This window comes from Ovis canadensis, chromosome X (assembly GCF_042477335.2).
Source record: "Ovis canadensis isolate MfBH-ARS-UI-01 breed Bighorn chromosome X, ARS-UI_OviCan_v2, whole genome shotgun sequence".
NCBI classification, from domain to species: domain Eukaryota; kingdom Metazoa; phylum Chordata; class Mammalia; order Artiodactyla; family Bovidae; genus Ovis; species Ovis canadensis.
The window spans coordinates 73,647,640-73,663,461 of NC_091727.1; the positions used below are offsets into that span (position 1 = coordinate 73,647,640).

The following is a 15,822-nucleotide window of genomic DNA, read 5'->3' on the forward strand; positions in this document are numbered from 1 at the left end:
GGTTTAATTTTTTTCTTATAAATTATTCTTATTCATTGCAAAATATTTACAAAATTGACAATTTTTTTAATTCTAACCAAATATGCAAAGATATCTATAAACAATATTCTGGTGGACATTCTTCTAGTTTTTTTTTTTTTCTATGTATTATGGCATTTAAAAAGCATGATAAGAAATCCACTATAAAGAAGGGAAAAGGTTAGTTTTAATGATAGAACAGGCTGGTTCTATTTCTTTCAGGACAATGGGGCCAGGACTGTATTCATGTTGAGTACAACATAATAGATGTCTTTCACCAGTATAGAGTGGCTTCTCTCTGCAAAGACGTATAAAGGTCATTTCTTTCTAAGCCATGGCAGCTTTCTTTTCTCCATACACTGAAAAACACTGGACTTATTATAACTTGTTACACTAGGCAAATTTTATACTTCACTAGTACACTGTTTTTTTAAATTTTACTTAAATTGAATTATTTGTGAATTATCTAAGAATTACAACCCAGTGCAATTGCTGACATTTTCAGGGGGTGCAGTGGAGCAATGGACTTAAACCTGTTGTTATGATATGTTTTCTCTTCTTAAGTTAAGATGTAAAAGCAACCTGATTAAAATTAGATTTGAACAGGACAAAATAATGTACGTTTTATATTGATCCAAAGCCTAAATCCATTCAAATATTAAAACTTCATTCATATAAAAGCACAAAAATTCTCATTTCCTCACTCTTTTCAAACTTAATGAAATGATTTACACATAAAGCATTAATTGCAACATTTACTGCTTTAATGTATCAGTGTAGCAGCCATACATTCAGAGGTTTATCTGATTTTAGTTATCTACTGATAATACTTGATGCTTGTTCTGTCCACTTTTCAGAGTGAAATGCACTTCCTATTTATTCTTCTTCAAAATTAAAAAAAAAGAAAGTACAAAATTAAAACAAGCTTTACAACTATAAGGAAACTTAAAGTTAATTTAATATAAACCCCTCATTTTTCAGCTGAGGAAACTGATGTCCAGAAAGACCAAGAGATGTATGTATGATTACATATTTGAATTTTTCACACAGGCGTATAACTAAGTTATCTCAACAAATCAGAGTCTCATCTACTTTTAAAGAGTTCCTAGAGAAAATAATTTCTACACAAAGTTCAGCCAATTTAAAAAGGTTAATTGTGGCAAAAATTACATAATATATAATTTACCATCTTAACTATTTTTAGTGTACAGTTCAGCAATATTAAATATATTCACATTCAGCCAAATTTTTTTTGCTTCAACATAATTTATAATCACTTTCTTGAGACCAAAAGCCATACTATTATATTAAAAGGTTCAGTTGTTATTTTTGTGCTCCTGGAGTGACAACTCTACAATGTGAAACAATAAATAGTGGATGAAGGCTGGTAATTTTGTAACTGTTACCTAAATATCAAATCATGTCAAATACGGTATGAAATTCCAGTTAAAAGGCAAAAGAGAGATTGTTGTAGAAATAATAGCCAGATCATTAAAGATCATTGTTTCTTTTGCTTTTTATATACTGGGATGAGACTAAAGAGAAACATTATTTTCACAAGCCATTTGAATTATTTTGTTTTGTGATAAAATACAATTTTTGTATTTCATTCTTTCAAAGGAGGATTTAGTTTCTAGATATTTTATAAATTTTAGCATTATTATGAAACTATCAAGAAGATATTTCCCTAACATTTTATTATAGAAGATTATGGAAACAAAGAATTATTGGTTTTGATTTGTTCTTGATACATAGAGATACTTTTAGATATAGTTGAATCAATTACTTTTCATAAAAGCATACTATGATTTTCTCACTTGGCTTCATTACTGACTACTGCATTGGGACTGGAGTGTAAACAGTCACATCGAGTGAGGGCTCTCTCCGATTAAAATGAATTCCAGTAAAACTGTTTTCATTGTCCCTGAGAAACACTTTATTTATTTATTTATTTTTAACATTTCTGCATGTCTTATTTTTTAATTTTTTTGAATATAAATTTATTTGTTTTAGTTGGAGGTTAATTACTGTACAATATTGTATTGGTTTTGCTATACATCAATCAACATGAATCTGCCTCAGGTATACACGTGTTCCCCATCCTGAACCCCTCTCCCTCCTCCTTCCCTGTACCATCCCTCTGGATTGTCTCAGTGGAGCCTATTATTCAGAGTGAAGTAAGCCAGAAAATTAAAAAAAAAAAAAAAAAAAAAACACCAATACAGTATACTAACGCATATATATGAAATTTAGAAAGATGGTAATGATAAAGCTTTATGCGAGACAGCAAAAGAGACACAGATGTATAGAACAGTCTTTTGGACTCTGTGGGAGAGGGCGAGGGTGGGATGATTTGGGAGAATGGCATTGAAACATGTATAATATCATATATGAAACAAATAGCCAGTCCAGGTTTGATGCATGATACTGGATGCATGGGGCTGGTGCACTGAGATACACTTTAATTAAAAAAAAAAAAAAAAAGCAGACGAGTATTTATGAGCTCCTATATTCTCAGTGCTGGAGGGTAGAAAAGGTAGAAGAGGAGGCTGGCTTCATGACTCTCTCAGCACTGAAGACCTAAAGCCTGTAGCATTCCCTGAGTGCTTCCTTGTTTTGCTCCATAATAATTTCTTTTAATCTTTAATGCCATTTGATATTGCAGCTTCTTTTTTAAAACTTTGTATTGTGGTATAGCCAATTAACAATGTTGTGAGTTTTAGGTGAACAGCGAAGGGACCTAGCCATGCATCCACATGTATACATTCTCCCCCAAACTCCCCTCACATCCAAGCTGCCACATAACACTGAGCAGAGTTCCATGTAAATATTGCATAGTTTCTGATTCGTATTAACTACTTAAATAGTGAAGACAGTTTTCAACCAGCTACTCATTAAATCTTTTGTTACCAAAGTCAGGTTCAGCTGCTTACATCTTGAAAGCCAGTACTGGAGACACAAGCGTTGGTTGGAAAAGGAAAGTTCACTCTATTCAAGAGGCTGGCAACCTGGGGAGAAGGTGGACTTGTGTCCCAGAACCCATTCCAAAGATTTTGCTCTAGTCATGAAAGTTTTTAAAGGAAAAGCTAATCACAGTTAATCATTTCAGGATGGGATGAGAACCTTCATCATCTTTCACTGTGTGCAGACTTGCTGACTCTGTGTGATCTTTCTTTAGATTCTATCTCATTCATACAGTAAATGGGGAAAAAATCTACTAATCAGTTAATTCTTCATTTTATTTTTTCAGTCTAAGAAAAGAATCAACAAATAAGGCATTATATGATCAAAAGATTTGGGAGATATCCTTGGGCCAGAGATTAATGAAGTAGGGGGGCACCTGGTATAAAAGCTGAGTTAAAATATAGCTACTAAAGTGATGAAACAAAGGGACTCTTGCAAAGAGCTACTCCCTACAAAAATCTGTGTTTATTTATTTATTTATTTATTTATTTTGCAAAGAGCTGCTTACAATTTGACAGGTAAATTAAGTGCCTAGCAACCTGAGTTACAAAATTTGTGTACAGAGATAAAACTCCCTTTTAATTATTAGAGCTTGCTGATACTTCAATACTGTATATAGTAAGGGTGAAAACAGATAAGTGATTGGAATTAATTGTCTAATAAGTGATCTTTAAAAACCCTGTTATTTCTTTAAAATCTTTGTCATAGTATTTTTTTAAGAAAAACTATTGTTAGAACTTTATTACTAAGTGGCTGTATTTTAAAAAATAATATTCCTCTCTCTTTTAAAAATATTTTGCTGAAAGAAAACTTTGGAGTTTTATAGTGAAAATAGAAAGAAATAAAGAGTAAAAAGGGGTGACCAAAAGTCTGTTGGGTGACAGCTGATAGTGAAGGGAAAAGAAATCAAAGAAATAGGGATAGGAAACTTTATAAAGTAGATGCAAATTATTACTAAATTAGCTTTTGCGGAGTACCAAACTACAAGAACACAAATATAGTTTATGTAGGCAGGCTTCATTTGTTTTGCATGGAGAACTACAGGAACCATATATGATTATTACTGGTAAAGATTTGACACGGTTCTTTTCTGATACAAGTTTTAGATTGTAGATTCTAGTCCTAGCCACTACATACAGAGGTGAATAGTTATAACAATTTTATAGCAATTTACTATTGCCCCATATAGAGCTTGTCATGTAAAGGGAAATCATAAGGTATGCAGAATGTAGGAAATAAAGCATACCTGAAATTGTTTAAGTCTAGTGAAGGTATATCTCATTTTATTGTGCTTCACTGTACTGCGCTTTGCAGTTATTGCATAATTTACAAACTGAAGGTTTGTGACAATCCTGCATTGGGCAAGTCTATCAGCACCGTTGATCTAATAGCATTTGCTCACTTCATGTCTCTATGTCACATTTTGGTGATGCTTACAATATTTTGAACTCTCTACTAACAAAAAGATTACAACTCACTGAAGGCTCAGTTGATGGCTAGCATTTTTAGCAATAACAACTTTTAAAATTAAGGTATGTACAGTTGATTTTCAGAAATAATACTGTTGCATATGTAATAGGTTACAGTACAAAGTAAACATTACTTTTTTTGTACACTGGGAAACTACAGTCTGTGGGATTGCAAGAGTCAGACATGACTGAACAACTAACATGACTATATGGACGTTTGTAGGCAAAGTAATGTCTCTGTTTTTTTAATATACTGTCTGTGAAGTGAAGTTGCTCAGTCGTGTCCGACTCTTTGTGATCCCATGGACTGTAGCCTACCAGGCTCCTCTATCCATGGGATTTTCCAGGCAATAGTCCTGGAGTGGACTGCCATTTCCTTCTCCAGGTGAACTTCCCAACCCAGGGATCAAAACGGGTCTCCCGCATTGTAGACAGACGCTTTACCGTCTGAGCCAAATGCAAAGTACAAGTAACTAGACAGTAATATACTGTCTAGGTGTGCATAGTTTTGTGTGTGTGTGTGTGTTTTCCCAAGGAATAAGTGTCTTTTAATTTCATGGCTTCAATCACTGTCCACAGTGATTTTGGAGCCCAAGAAAATAAAGTCTGCCACTGTTTCCATTGTTTCCTCATCTATTTGTTATGAAGTAATGGGACTGGATACCATGATCTTTATTTTTTGAATGTTGACTTTTAAGTCAGCTTTTTCACTCTTCTCTTTAATATTCTTCAAGAGGCTCTTTGATTCCTCTTCATTTTCTGCCATAAAGATGGTGTCATCTGCATATCTGAGGTTATTGATATTTCTCCTGTAAATCTTGATTTCAACTTGTGCTTCATTCAGCTCAGCATTTCTCATGATGTACTCTGCATATAAGTTACACAAGCAGGGTAATAATATACAGCCTTGGTGTACTCTTTTCACAATTTGGAACCAGTCTGACATTTGATGTCTGATTCTCACTGTTGCTTCTTGACCTGCATACAGGTTTTGAAGGAGGCAGGTTATGTGGTCTGGTATTCCAATCTCTTTAAGAATATTCCACAGTTTGTTGTGATACACACAATCAAAGGCTTAAGTGTACTCAATGAAGCAGAAGTAGATGTTTTTCTGGAATTATCTTGCTTTTTCTATGATCCAACGAATGTTGCAATTTGATCTCTGGTTCCGCTGTCTTTTCTAAATCCAGCTTGTATATATGTAAGTTCTTTGTCCACGTACTATTGAAGCTTAACTTGAAGTATTTTGAGCATGGCCATGATAGCATGTGAAATGAGAGCAATTGTGTGGTAGTTTGAATATTCTTTGGCATTGGTCTTCTTTGGGATTGGAATTTCAATTGCCCATTCCCAGTCCTGTGGCCACTGCTGAGTTTTCCAAATTTTTTGGCATATTGAGTGAAGCACTTTCACAGCATCATCTTTTAGGATTTGAAATAGCCCAGCTTAAAATCTATCATTTTCACTAGTTTTGCTCATAGTGATGCTTCCTAAGGCCCACTTGACTTCATGCTCCAAGGTGTCTGATGCTAAGTGAGTGATCACACCATTAGGTTTTCTGAGTCATTAAGATAATTTTGAAGAATTTTTCTGTGTATTCTTGTCCACTCTTCTTAATATCTTCTGCTTCTGTTATGTCTTTACTGTTTCTGTCCTTTATTGTTCCCACTTTTGCATGAAATGTTCCCTTGGTATCTCCAATTTCCTTGAAGAGATCTCTATTGTTTTCCTCTATTTATTTTCATTGTTCACTTAAAAAGGCTTTCTTGTCTCTCTCTGTTATTCTTTGGAAATCTGCATTCAGATGGGTATATCTTTCCTTTTCTTCTTTGCCTTTCACTTGTCTTCTTCACTCAGCTCTTTGTAAGGCCTCCTCAGACAACTATTTTGCCTTTTTGCATTTATTGTTTTGGGGGCATGGTCTTGATCACCACATCTTGTACAATGTCACGAACCTCTGTCCATAGTTCTTCAGGCATTCTGTCTACTGATCTAATCCCTTGAATCTGTTTGTCACTTCCACTGTATACTCAGAAGGAATTTGATTTAGTTCATACCTGAATGGCCTAGTCATTTTCCATACTTTCTTCAATTTAAGTCGGAATTTTGCAATAAGGAGTTCATGATCTGAGCTGTAGTCAGCTCCCTGTCTTGTTTTGGCTGACAATGTAGAGATTCTCCATTTTCAGCTGCAAAGAATATAAACAATCTGATTTCAGTATTGACTTTCTGCTGATGTCCATGCGTAGAGTCTTCTCTTGTGTTGTTAGAAGAGAGTGTTTGCTATGACCAGTTCATTCTCTTGGCAAAACTCTGTTAGCCTTTGCACTGCTTCATTTTGTACTCCAAGGCCAAACTTGCCTGCTACTCCAGGTACCTCTTGACTTCCTCCTGTTACGTTCCAGTCCCCTATGAAGAAAAGGACATCTTTTGTTGTTGTTAGCTCTAGAAAGTCTCATAGATTTTCATAGAACCATTCAACTTCAGCTTCTTTGGCTTTAGTGGTTAGGGCATAGACTTGGATTACTGTGATACTGAATGGTTTGCCTTTGAAACAAACAATTATCATTCTGTCATTTTTGAGATTAGACCCAAGTACTGCATTTCAGACTCTTTTGTTGATGATGAGGGCTACTCCATTTCTTCTAACGGATTCCTGCCCACAGTAATAGATATAATGTCATTAGATAAATTCACCCATTCCGGTTAATTTTAATTCACTGAATCCTAAAATGTTGATGTTCACTTTTGCCATCTCCTGTTTGACCACTTCCAATTTACCATACTTCATGGACCTAAGATCCCAGGTTCCTACGCAATATTGTTCTTTACAAAATTTGGCTTTATTTCTATCACCAGTCACATCCACAACTGGGTGTGATTTTTGCTTTGCCTCCATCCCTTCATTCTTTCTATAGTTATTTCTCCACTTTTTTCTAGTAACATATTGGGCACTTACCGACCTAGGGAGTTTATCTTTCAGTGTCATATCTTTTTGCCTTTTCATCTTGTTCATGGGGTCCTCAAGGCAAGAATACTGAAGTAGTTTATCATTCCCTTCTCCAGTGGACCATGTTTTGTCAGAACTCTCCACCATGACCCGTCCATCTTAGGTGGCCCTGCATGGCATGGCTCATAGTTTCATTGCATTAGACAAGGATATAATCAAAGCAATCAGTTTAGTTAGTTTTCTTTAATTGTTCCTATTCTGTCTGTCTTCTGATGGATAAAGATAAGAGGCTTCTGGAAGCTTCCTGATGGCAGGGACTGGCTGTGGATGAATCTGTCTCTGGCTTTGATGGGCAGGGCCATGATTAGTAAATCTTTAATCCAATTTTCTGTTGATGGGTGGGGCTGTGTTCCCTCCTTGTAGTTTTGCCTGAGGCAAAACTATGGTAGGGGCAATGGCAGTAATAGTGACCTCCTTCAAGAGGTATTATGCCAGGACTGTTGTATTCACTGCCCCTAACCCCACGACAGTCCTCTGTCGACCCATGCCACTGCTGGAGACTCCTCGACACTCATAGACAAGCCAAGCTCAGTCTCTTGTGGGGTCACTGCTCCTTAATCCTGGGTCCTTGTGTGCACAAGGTTTTGTTTGTGCCCTCAAAGAGTCTGTTTCCCCAGTCCTCTGGAAGTTCTGTAATCAAATCCCACTGGCCTTCAAAGTCAAATTCCCTGGGACTTCTCAGTCCCTTTGCCAGATCCCCAGGTTGGGAAATCTATTGTGGACCCTAGAAATTTCACAACAGAACTTAAGTGGTATAATTGTTCTCCAGTTTGTGGGTTGTCTGCTCAGGGGCTCTATGGTGGGGCTCTATGGTGGGGCTCACACACCATGCCTTCCAGATCTGCTGCAGCCAGGGCCCCAGTCACTGTAGCAGACCACTGCTGACCCATGCCTCTGAAAGAGACACTTAAACACTCAAGGGCATGTCTGGATCAGTCTCTTGTGGGGTCCTTGCTTCCTCGTGTCCATAAGGTTTTGTTTGAGCCCTCTGAGCATCACTGATGGATATGGAGTTTGATTCTAAATTCTGTGTCACCCCTCCTACCATCTTGTTGGGCCTTCTTCTTTGCCCTTGGACATGGGATGTCTTTTTTTTTTTTTTGGTGGGACCCAACATTTTGTAAATGGCTATTCAGCAGTGAGCTGTAATTTTGGAGTCCTCAATGGAGAAGATTGGCACACATCCTTCTACTCTGCCATCGTGTTTAGCAAAGGTCCATATAGTCAAAGCTATGACTTTTCCAGTAGAGAGTTGGAACATAAGGAAGGCTGAGCACCAAAGAATTGATTTGAACTGTGGTGTTGAAGAAAACTCTTGAGAGTCCCTTGGACAGCAAGGGGATCAAATCAATCAATCCCAAAGAAAATGAACCCTGAGTATTCATTGGAGGTACTGATGCTGAACCTCCATGACTTTAGCCACCTGATGCAAAAACTGACTCACTGGAAAAGACCCTGATGCTGGGAGAGATTAAAGGAAGGATGAGAGGGGGCAACAGAGGTCGAGATGGTTGAATGGCATCACTAACTCAATGGACATGAGTTTGAGCAAGCTACAGAAGATGATGAAAGACAAGGAAGGCTGTTGTGCTGCAGCCCATGGGGTCGCAAAGAGTCAGACATGACTGAGTGTCTGAACAACAACATGGTAGAAAACAGACAAGAAAGAAAAATACAATTTATCTTTGAAAATAATTTATATGCAAATTATATTTCTAATTTAATATATGTACTGGCAGAGTGACATTTTTTTTTTCTTAAGATCATAAGGTGATTTAGAGTAAGGACTTGTTTGAAGGGAAAATCACACGATGCAGCATACCTCTCAGTAAATATTAAGCAGTTTATCAACTGTAAATTGCTTTAGATGTGGTCATAGTGCATGTAAGTTGTCAATAATATATTCTAGATAATATCTTAATTGGTTACCAACCCTAAGATACTCAAAGATGCAAGTGAAGAACTGTCTTGTGCTGAAAGACACCAGACAGTATGTAGTATTACAGGGATTTCAGTTCATTCTCTATGTAAATCTTACTGCCTGAGGTTTTCATTATTCCATTTCTCTCAAAGAATCACAAATTGACCCACAAGAATGGACATTTGTGGCTACTGAGCTGCTTTCTTTTCTTTCTTTCTTTCTTTTCTTTTTTTAACAGAATAAGATATGAGAATAAAACCTGCATGTAACAGGTTGGAAAACAAGACATTTATGATACTTATCAAGTAACCAAATGCTATTTTTAGGAAAAATTATTAAACATAGTGAAAGTATTAAAGGAATACATTCTCTTGAGATTAATTAGCACTTGACAGTTCACTTAAAGCTTTTGATTATCAATTATTTTAGATATTTTAAACATTATCCAGGAATTGTTTTAAAATATATAAAAAAATAAATTTTCACTAGCCAAATAAAGCTGGTCATTCATGAGACACCTACACTTATACAGGAACTCAGTTTTTGCCTTCAAAATTTGCACAAAGAACTATAACTGAAAGCAAAATTCTACAAAAGATTGAGAGCAGATAGTTGTCTATTACATTTTAAAAGGCTGGTAATTTACTAATTGACCAAGCCTATCTACCTAAAGCAGTTGAGAATAAAATGAAAATAGAGCAATTAAAAACATTAAAAAACTGTTGGCCTAGAATACTGAACTTCATCAAAGAACTCTTCCAGTTTCCGGAAAAAATCCAAAATTGTTTAGAGAAGAAGGAAGCAACATTAGATAACAATGACAGGAAAGACAGCTCTTTAGAAATAAATTGACTAGAGAGAAAAATGCAACTTGACAGAGAAAACCAACATATATGTTGGTAACAATACTTGATTTTAAGTATAATAAATAATTTGAAATTATATCTTCAAAAATTGAAATTATCAACTGAAAAAGTCTTTATGTAAGCTGTTGTGAGGCGAAAAGAAATGAAAAGTCAGACAAACTTCTTATTCTATTTCTTTCAATATGAAACAGTTAATAGTGTTTCTTAAAAAAAAAAGGGGGGGGAGGTTTATATTGGGCTGATGCTGAATGTCAGTATTTCAGTACCCAATTAATGACAGAAAAATAAAAAGCAAGTCAGTAAGAAAGGTAACCAACTTCCAAAACAAATGGAAAAGTAAAACATCATGTTGATTAAACATGTCACATTTAAAAAACATTGAACATCATTCACACAACTGAAATATATTGTGTATATGTAAAATATATAACAAGGTGGTCAAGGACATGGGTTCTAGAGACTGATTAGATTGAATCCCAGAGCTGCTACTTTCAAGCCAAGTGATCTTGAGAAAGTTATTTAATTTCTCCTGGCCTCATTCACCTGTGACATTCTCAATAGTAACAATGTCTATCTCATAAATATCATTGTGAAAATTAACTGAGATAAAATAAATAAAATACCTATAATATACAGTTGCCACAAAATAAGCACATACATATGTTAGCTACACTTACTGGCATTTTAAATCATTAACTGTCTTAAATCAGTGCCTCTAACTGAATTTCCTGGATTTAATCTGACTGAAGCAATCCAAGAGGGCTTGTGGTAACTATAAGTAGAAATGTTACTGATATTAAGGGAGCTGAAGGTGAATCAGTCTTTTCAACTCTCCTTTGTGAGTGCAGGTTTAACCAAAGCTGAAATGTTTAAAAACTTTATTGGAGTATAGTAGATTCACAGTACTGTGTTAGTTTCAAGTGTACAGCAAAGTGATTCAGTTATATATATATATATATATATAATAGAAAAATAATGTATATCTATACATCTAGATCCTTGCTCAACACTGTTTTACCTACTACTTTGTGTTTTTCGTATGGTAATCCTTTGGCCATTTTCAATGTAGATTGGTTTAGACTAAGGATTAGCAGCTGATGGTTTTTATGCTTTGAGTATCACAAGATTTATTATTGTTTGTTTAGTCTGGGCTAGTCATGAGCAAAAATGTGGACTTACAAAGCTGAATCATATCTTCCTCTGTCTGCATCTCAGATTCCTAGTTTGGCATTCTTACCCTTAAGGCTTTTAATGTGAGCCATTTTCTGGGAGTTTTGCATTTTTGAAAGGTTGTATTAGAGGTAGTAGAACATGTTTCTTTCTAAAATTCATACAATTGTGTCCATATCTATCACTCCTCCCCACATCTTCAGCAGAGAGTAATTTAAAAATAATTTAGCATGGGGTGGCAATAGGTTATTGCTCATCTCATATACAATGTTTTCCCCCCTTCCCTGCTCCCCAGTTGTTAAGAAAATATCTAAATATCTGACCCTTAAATGAATAAGAGTGGGAAGGCAGTCTTGCAGGCAATAAATCATTTTGATGGATTGAAAGGTGCAACAAAATACTCTAGAGTAAGGCTTGGAAAAGATTATTCAACAGGAATATAACTACATAATCTTGAAAGCATAATGAAGAGAATAAAACAGTAAAACACTCCCTGATTATCAAAAATTGCTTTATTTATAACAGTAGTGCTTTAGAGGCTACAAGTATGTATTATTTCTCATATTAGCCCTTGCCTCTTAGCATATTTGATGCTAACTAATTATTAGAACCTGTCAGTGCAACACTATTTAAAGAAGACTGATTAGGCAATGGGCTTCCCTGGTGGCTCAGACTGCAAAGAATTTGCCTGTAATGAGGGAAATCTGGGTCTGAGCCCCGGGTCAGGAAGATCCCCTGCAGAAGGGAATGGCTATCCATTCCGGTATTCTTGCCTGTAGAATCCCTTGGACAGAGGAGCCCAGCAGGCTAGGGTCCATGGCATTGCAAAGAGTCAGACAAAACTGAGTGACTAAACACTGAATGACTGACTGATTAGACAATGTTAAATATGATAAAGCAGACACATTATTCTCAGCACACAAAAGGACACAGAAGCTGCCATTTATTTTGAAAATTAAGCATTTGATTGTCTTAGAAATGTTATTGTATAAATTCTGAGGAAATGGCATGTTTTTTAAGTTCTGGAATGGAGTAAGGCATCTAGAGTAACAGAGATCCTAATTTAGTCTTCAACAACATTTGTGTGACTACTTTCCCTTACAGTTAAATGCAAATATTTACTCTTACAGATTTTTTCCTCTTCTTTAGAGTTATTGCCTGTGCTATGAGCATGAAACGCTATGTGGAAGCTAACATTTCTCAGAAATCCCATACCACTATCAAGTACTTCATGAAGATGTGGAGCAGTGTTAGTGACACTCTTATCTTCATCTTCCTTGGTGTTTCTACCATTGGAAATAACCACGAATGGAACTGGCCTTACATTTGTTTCACTGTCATTTTCTGTCTTATTTGGAGAGCATTAGGTATGGTGAATATTGCTTTTTTATGTAAAATGTGTCAGCTTGTTTTGAGATTGCATTAGAAACAAGAAATTTAAAATTCCGATATGCTTTATTTGCTTTACTTTTCATAAGTAGACTGTTTTCTATTCTTCACTTATGCAGGGACTCCATAATAGCAAGGTTAAGAAACTGGCTCTAAAATCAGACTGAGTTCAAATTCTAGCTTCACTACATAGCCTTTTGACTTCGAAAAAAATCATATAATCATGCTAGAAGTAACAGTCCTTAACTGTAAAATGAGAATAGTTGACACTATAAACTTTTGCCAACTATTGTGAGAATTTTATGATATAAGGTAATCAAAGAGTTTAGCATACAGCCTGGTACATCATAAATTCTCAGTAAATGTTATTCTTTAGTACTATTATTATTGGGCTTTCCAGGTGGCACCAGTGGTAAAGGATCTGCCCCCAATGCAGGAGATGCAAAAGACCTGAATTTGATCCGTAGGTAGGGAAGATCCCTGGAGTAGGAAATGGCAACCCACTCCAGTGTTCTTGTCTGGAAAATTTCATAGATGGAGAAGCCTGGCTGGCTGCAGTCCATGGGGTCACAAGGAGTTGGAAGTGACTGAGCACCCACGCAGGCATGCAAACCCTCTTCTAATCCAGTGTTTACATTAAAAAATATATACTCCACTGGTACTGAAGTGAAATACACATGTAAGCATATTTTTCATCCTAAAAACATCACAGCTTCATTGTTACTTAAATTAAGCTGTCTCTTTAATCTTACATGTTATAGTGTGTATAGAAACACAATTTATAGTTTATCATATTTTTTGACATTTCTATCTCTATTTTCCACATCCTCAACACATGAACAGAATCATTGTAGACTTTTCTTTGGAGACTATGAAAATTACCCCAGCAACACTAAAGGGCACATTTGCTTGTAATTTTAAGAATGAATAATAATACTGGCCAGAGTATGCTTTATTATCTATTGAAATGTATTTAGGTTGGCACTAACAGTGAAACTATAAGCTAAATGTCATGCAAGTTCACAGAAGGCAATTTCTAATTTATTCTGAGCACACTGGAAAATCTCACTAGAGTTATAAAATATTATTTTTAATCTAAATGTCTTTTTAAATAAAATTGAACAAAAAGTCTACTTTGTGCTCATGTGCTATAAAAAATAGCTGATGGAAACAAAAATGCCAAGAATAACTGAAAATATTTTCCTATAAAAAGTTAAGACCTATAGTCTCCCAAAGCAATAGAAATAAAAGCAGAAATAAATGAGTGGAACTGAATCAAATTTAGAAACTTTTGCACAGCAAAATAAACCATAAACAAAACAAAACAATCTATGGAATGGGAGAAAATATTTGCACATGGTGTGACTGACAAGGGATTAATTTCCAAAATATACAAACAGCTTGTACAACTCAATGACAAAAAACAACTCAATCAAAAAAACGGGTAGAAGACCTAAATAGACATTTCTCCAAAGAAGACATACATATGGACAATAGACACATGAAAATATGATCAATATTGCTAATTATTGTTGTTGTTCAGTCGCTGAGTCATGTCCAATTCTTTGCCACCCCATGGACTGCAGCACACCAGGCTCCTCTGTTCTCCACTGTCTCCCTGAGTTTGCTCAAATTCATGTCCATTGAGTCAGTGGATGCTGATTATTAGAGAAATACAAATCAAAACTACAATGAGATAGCATTTCACATTGGTCAAAATGACCATCATTAAAGATCTACAGATAACAAATACTGGAGAAGGGATTGAGAAAAGGGAACTCTCAATCACTTTTGCTGGGAATGTAAATTGGTACAACTACTATGGAGAATGATATGGAGTTTCCTCAGAAATCTAAAAACAGAGCTATCATATGATCCAGCAGTCCCACTCCTGGGCCTATATCTGGAGCAAACCATAATTCAAAAATGTACATGCACCCCAATGTTTATTGCAGCACTATTTATAATAGCCAAGACATAGAAGCGACATAAATGCCTATTGATGGATGGATAAAGAAGATTTGGTACATGTATACAATGGAATACTGCTCAGCCAGAAAAGAGAATGAATACTATTTGCAGTAACATGGATGGACTTAGAAGTTATCATACTAAGTTTAGTATGTTTATATCATACTTAATTTATATCATATGATATCAGTTAAATGTAGAATTTAAGATGTGATACAAATGAACTTATTTATGAAACAGACTCACAGACATAGAAAGAGATCTATAATTACCAAAGGGGAAAAGAGGGGGAAGAGGAAGAAATCAGGAGTTTGGGATTAGCAGATACAAACTACTATATATAAAATAGATAAACAACAGCATCCTACTGTATAGTACAGATAATTATATTCTATATCCTATAATAAACCATAATGGGTAAAAGATATGAAAAAGAATATATATATATATGTATATATACATATATATATACATATATGTGTGTGTGTGTATAAGTGAATCACTTAGTTGTGCAATAGAAAATAACACAACACTATAAATCAACTATATTTCAATTGAAAAAAAAAAAGAGTAGTAAAATTTTAAGGCCTAGTAAGAGCAAACATTAAAGATGAACACCAGGATTTCTATAGATTTGTAAATTTAGCTTTTTAAAATTTATTAATTTTTAATTGAAGGATAATTGCTTTACAGAATTTTGCTGTTTTCTGTAAAACCTCAACATGAATCAGCAATAGGTATACATATATCCCCTCCCTTTTGAAACTTTGTGTGAAAATTCATGAGATGAAACAAATCCTCTGTCCAATACCATTTTATATCTAAATTAAAATATGTAGATAATTGCTATATTTGGTATGAGAAGAGAAAAGCAAAAGATCTTTATCATAAATCAATGAAGTATCTGTACTTCCTTTAAGCCTGACATCACGATTTAGGTTAATTTTATGCCTAAATAGACAGAGGAAAGATGAGCTGAGTACAGGCCATAGGAGGCCATGTTTCCCCCCCCCCCCCTTTGGATTTTAGCTATATTAAATGATG

General features: G+C 35.2%; 1 protein-coding gene across 1 annotated transcript in view; it reads left to right on the plus strand.

Moving 5' to 3' along the window:
- Positions 1 to 15,822, plus strand: part of LOC138930752 (sodium/hydrogen exchanger 2-like) — a 72,004-nt gene that overhangs the window by 18,433 nt on the left and 37,749 nt on the right. Inside the window, exon 4 of the mRNA XM_070291194.1 lies at positions 12,568 to 12,785. Within this exon, the coding sequence (XP_070147295.1) occupies positions 12,568 to 12,785 (218 nt within the window). The remainder of the gene's footprint in view (positions 1 to 12,567; positions 12,786 to 15,822) is intronic.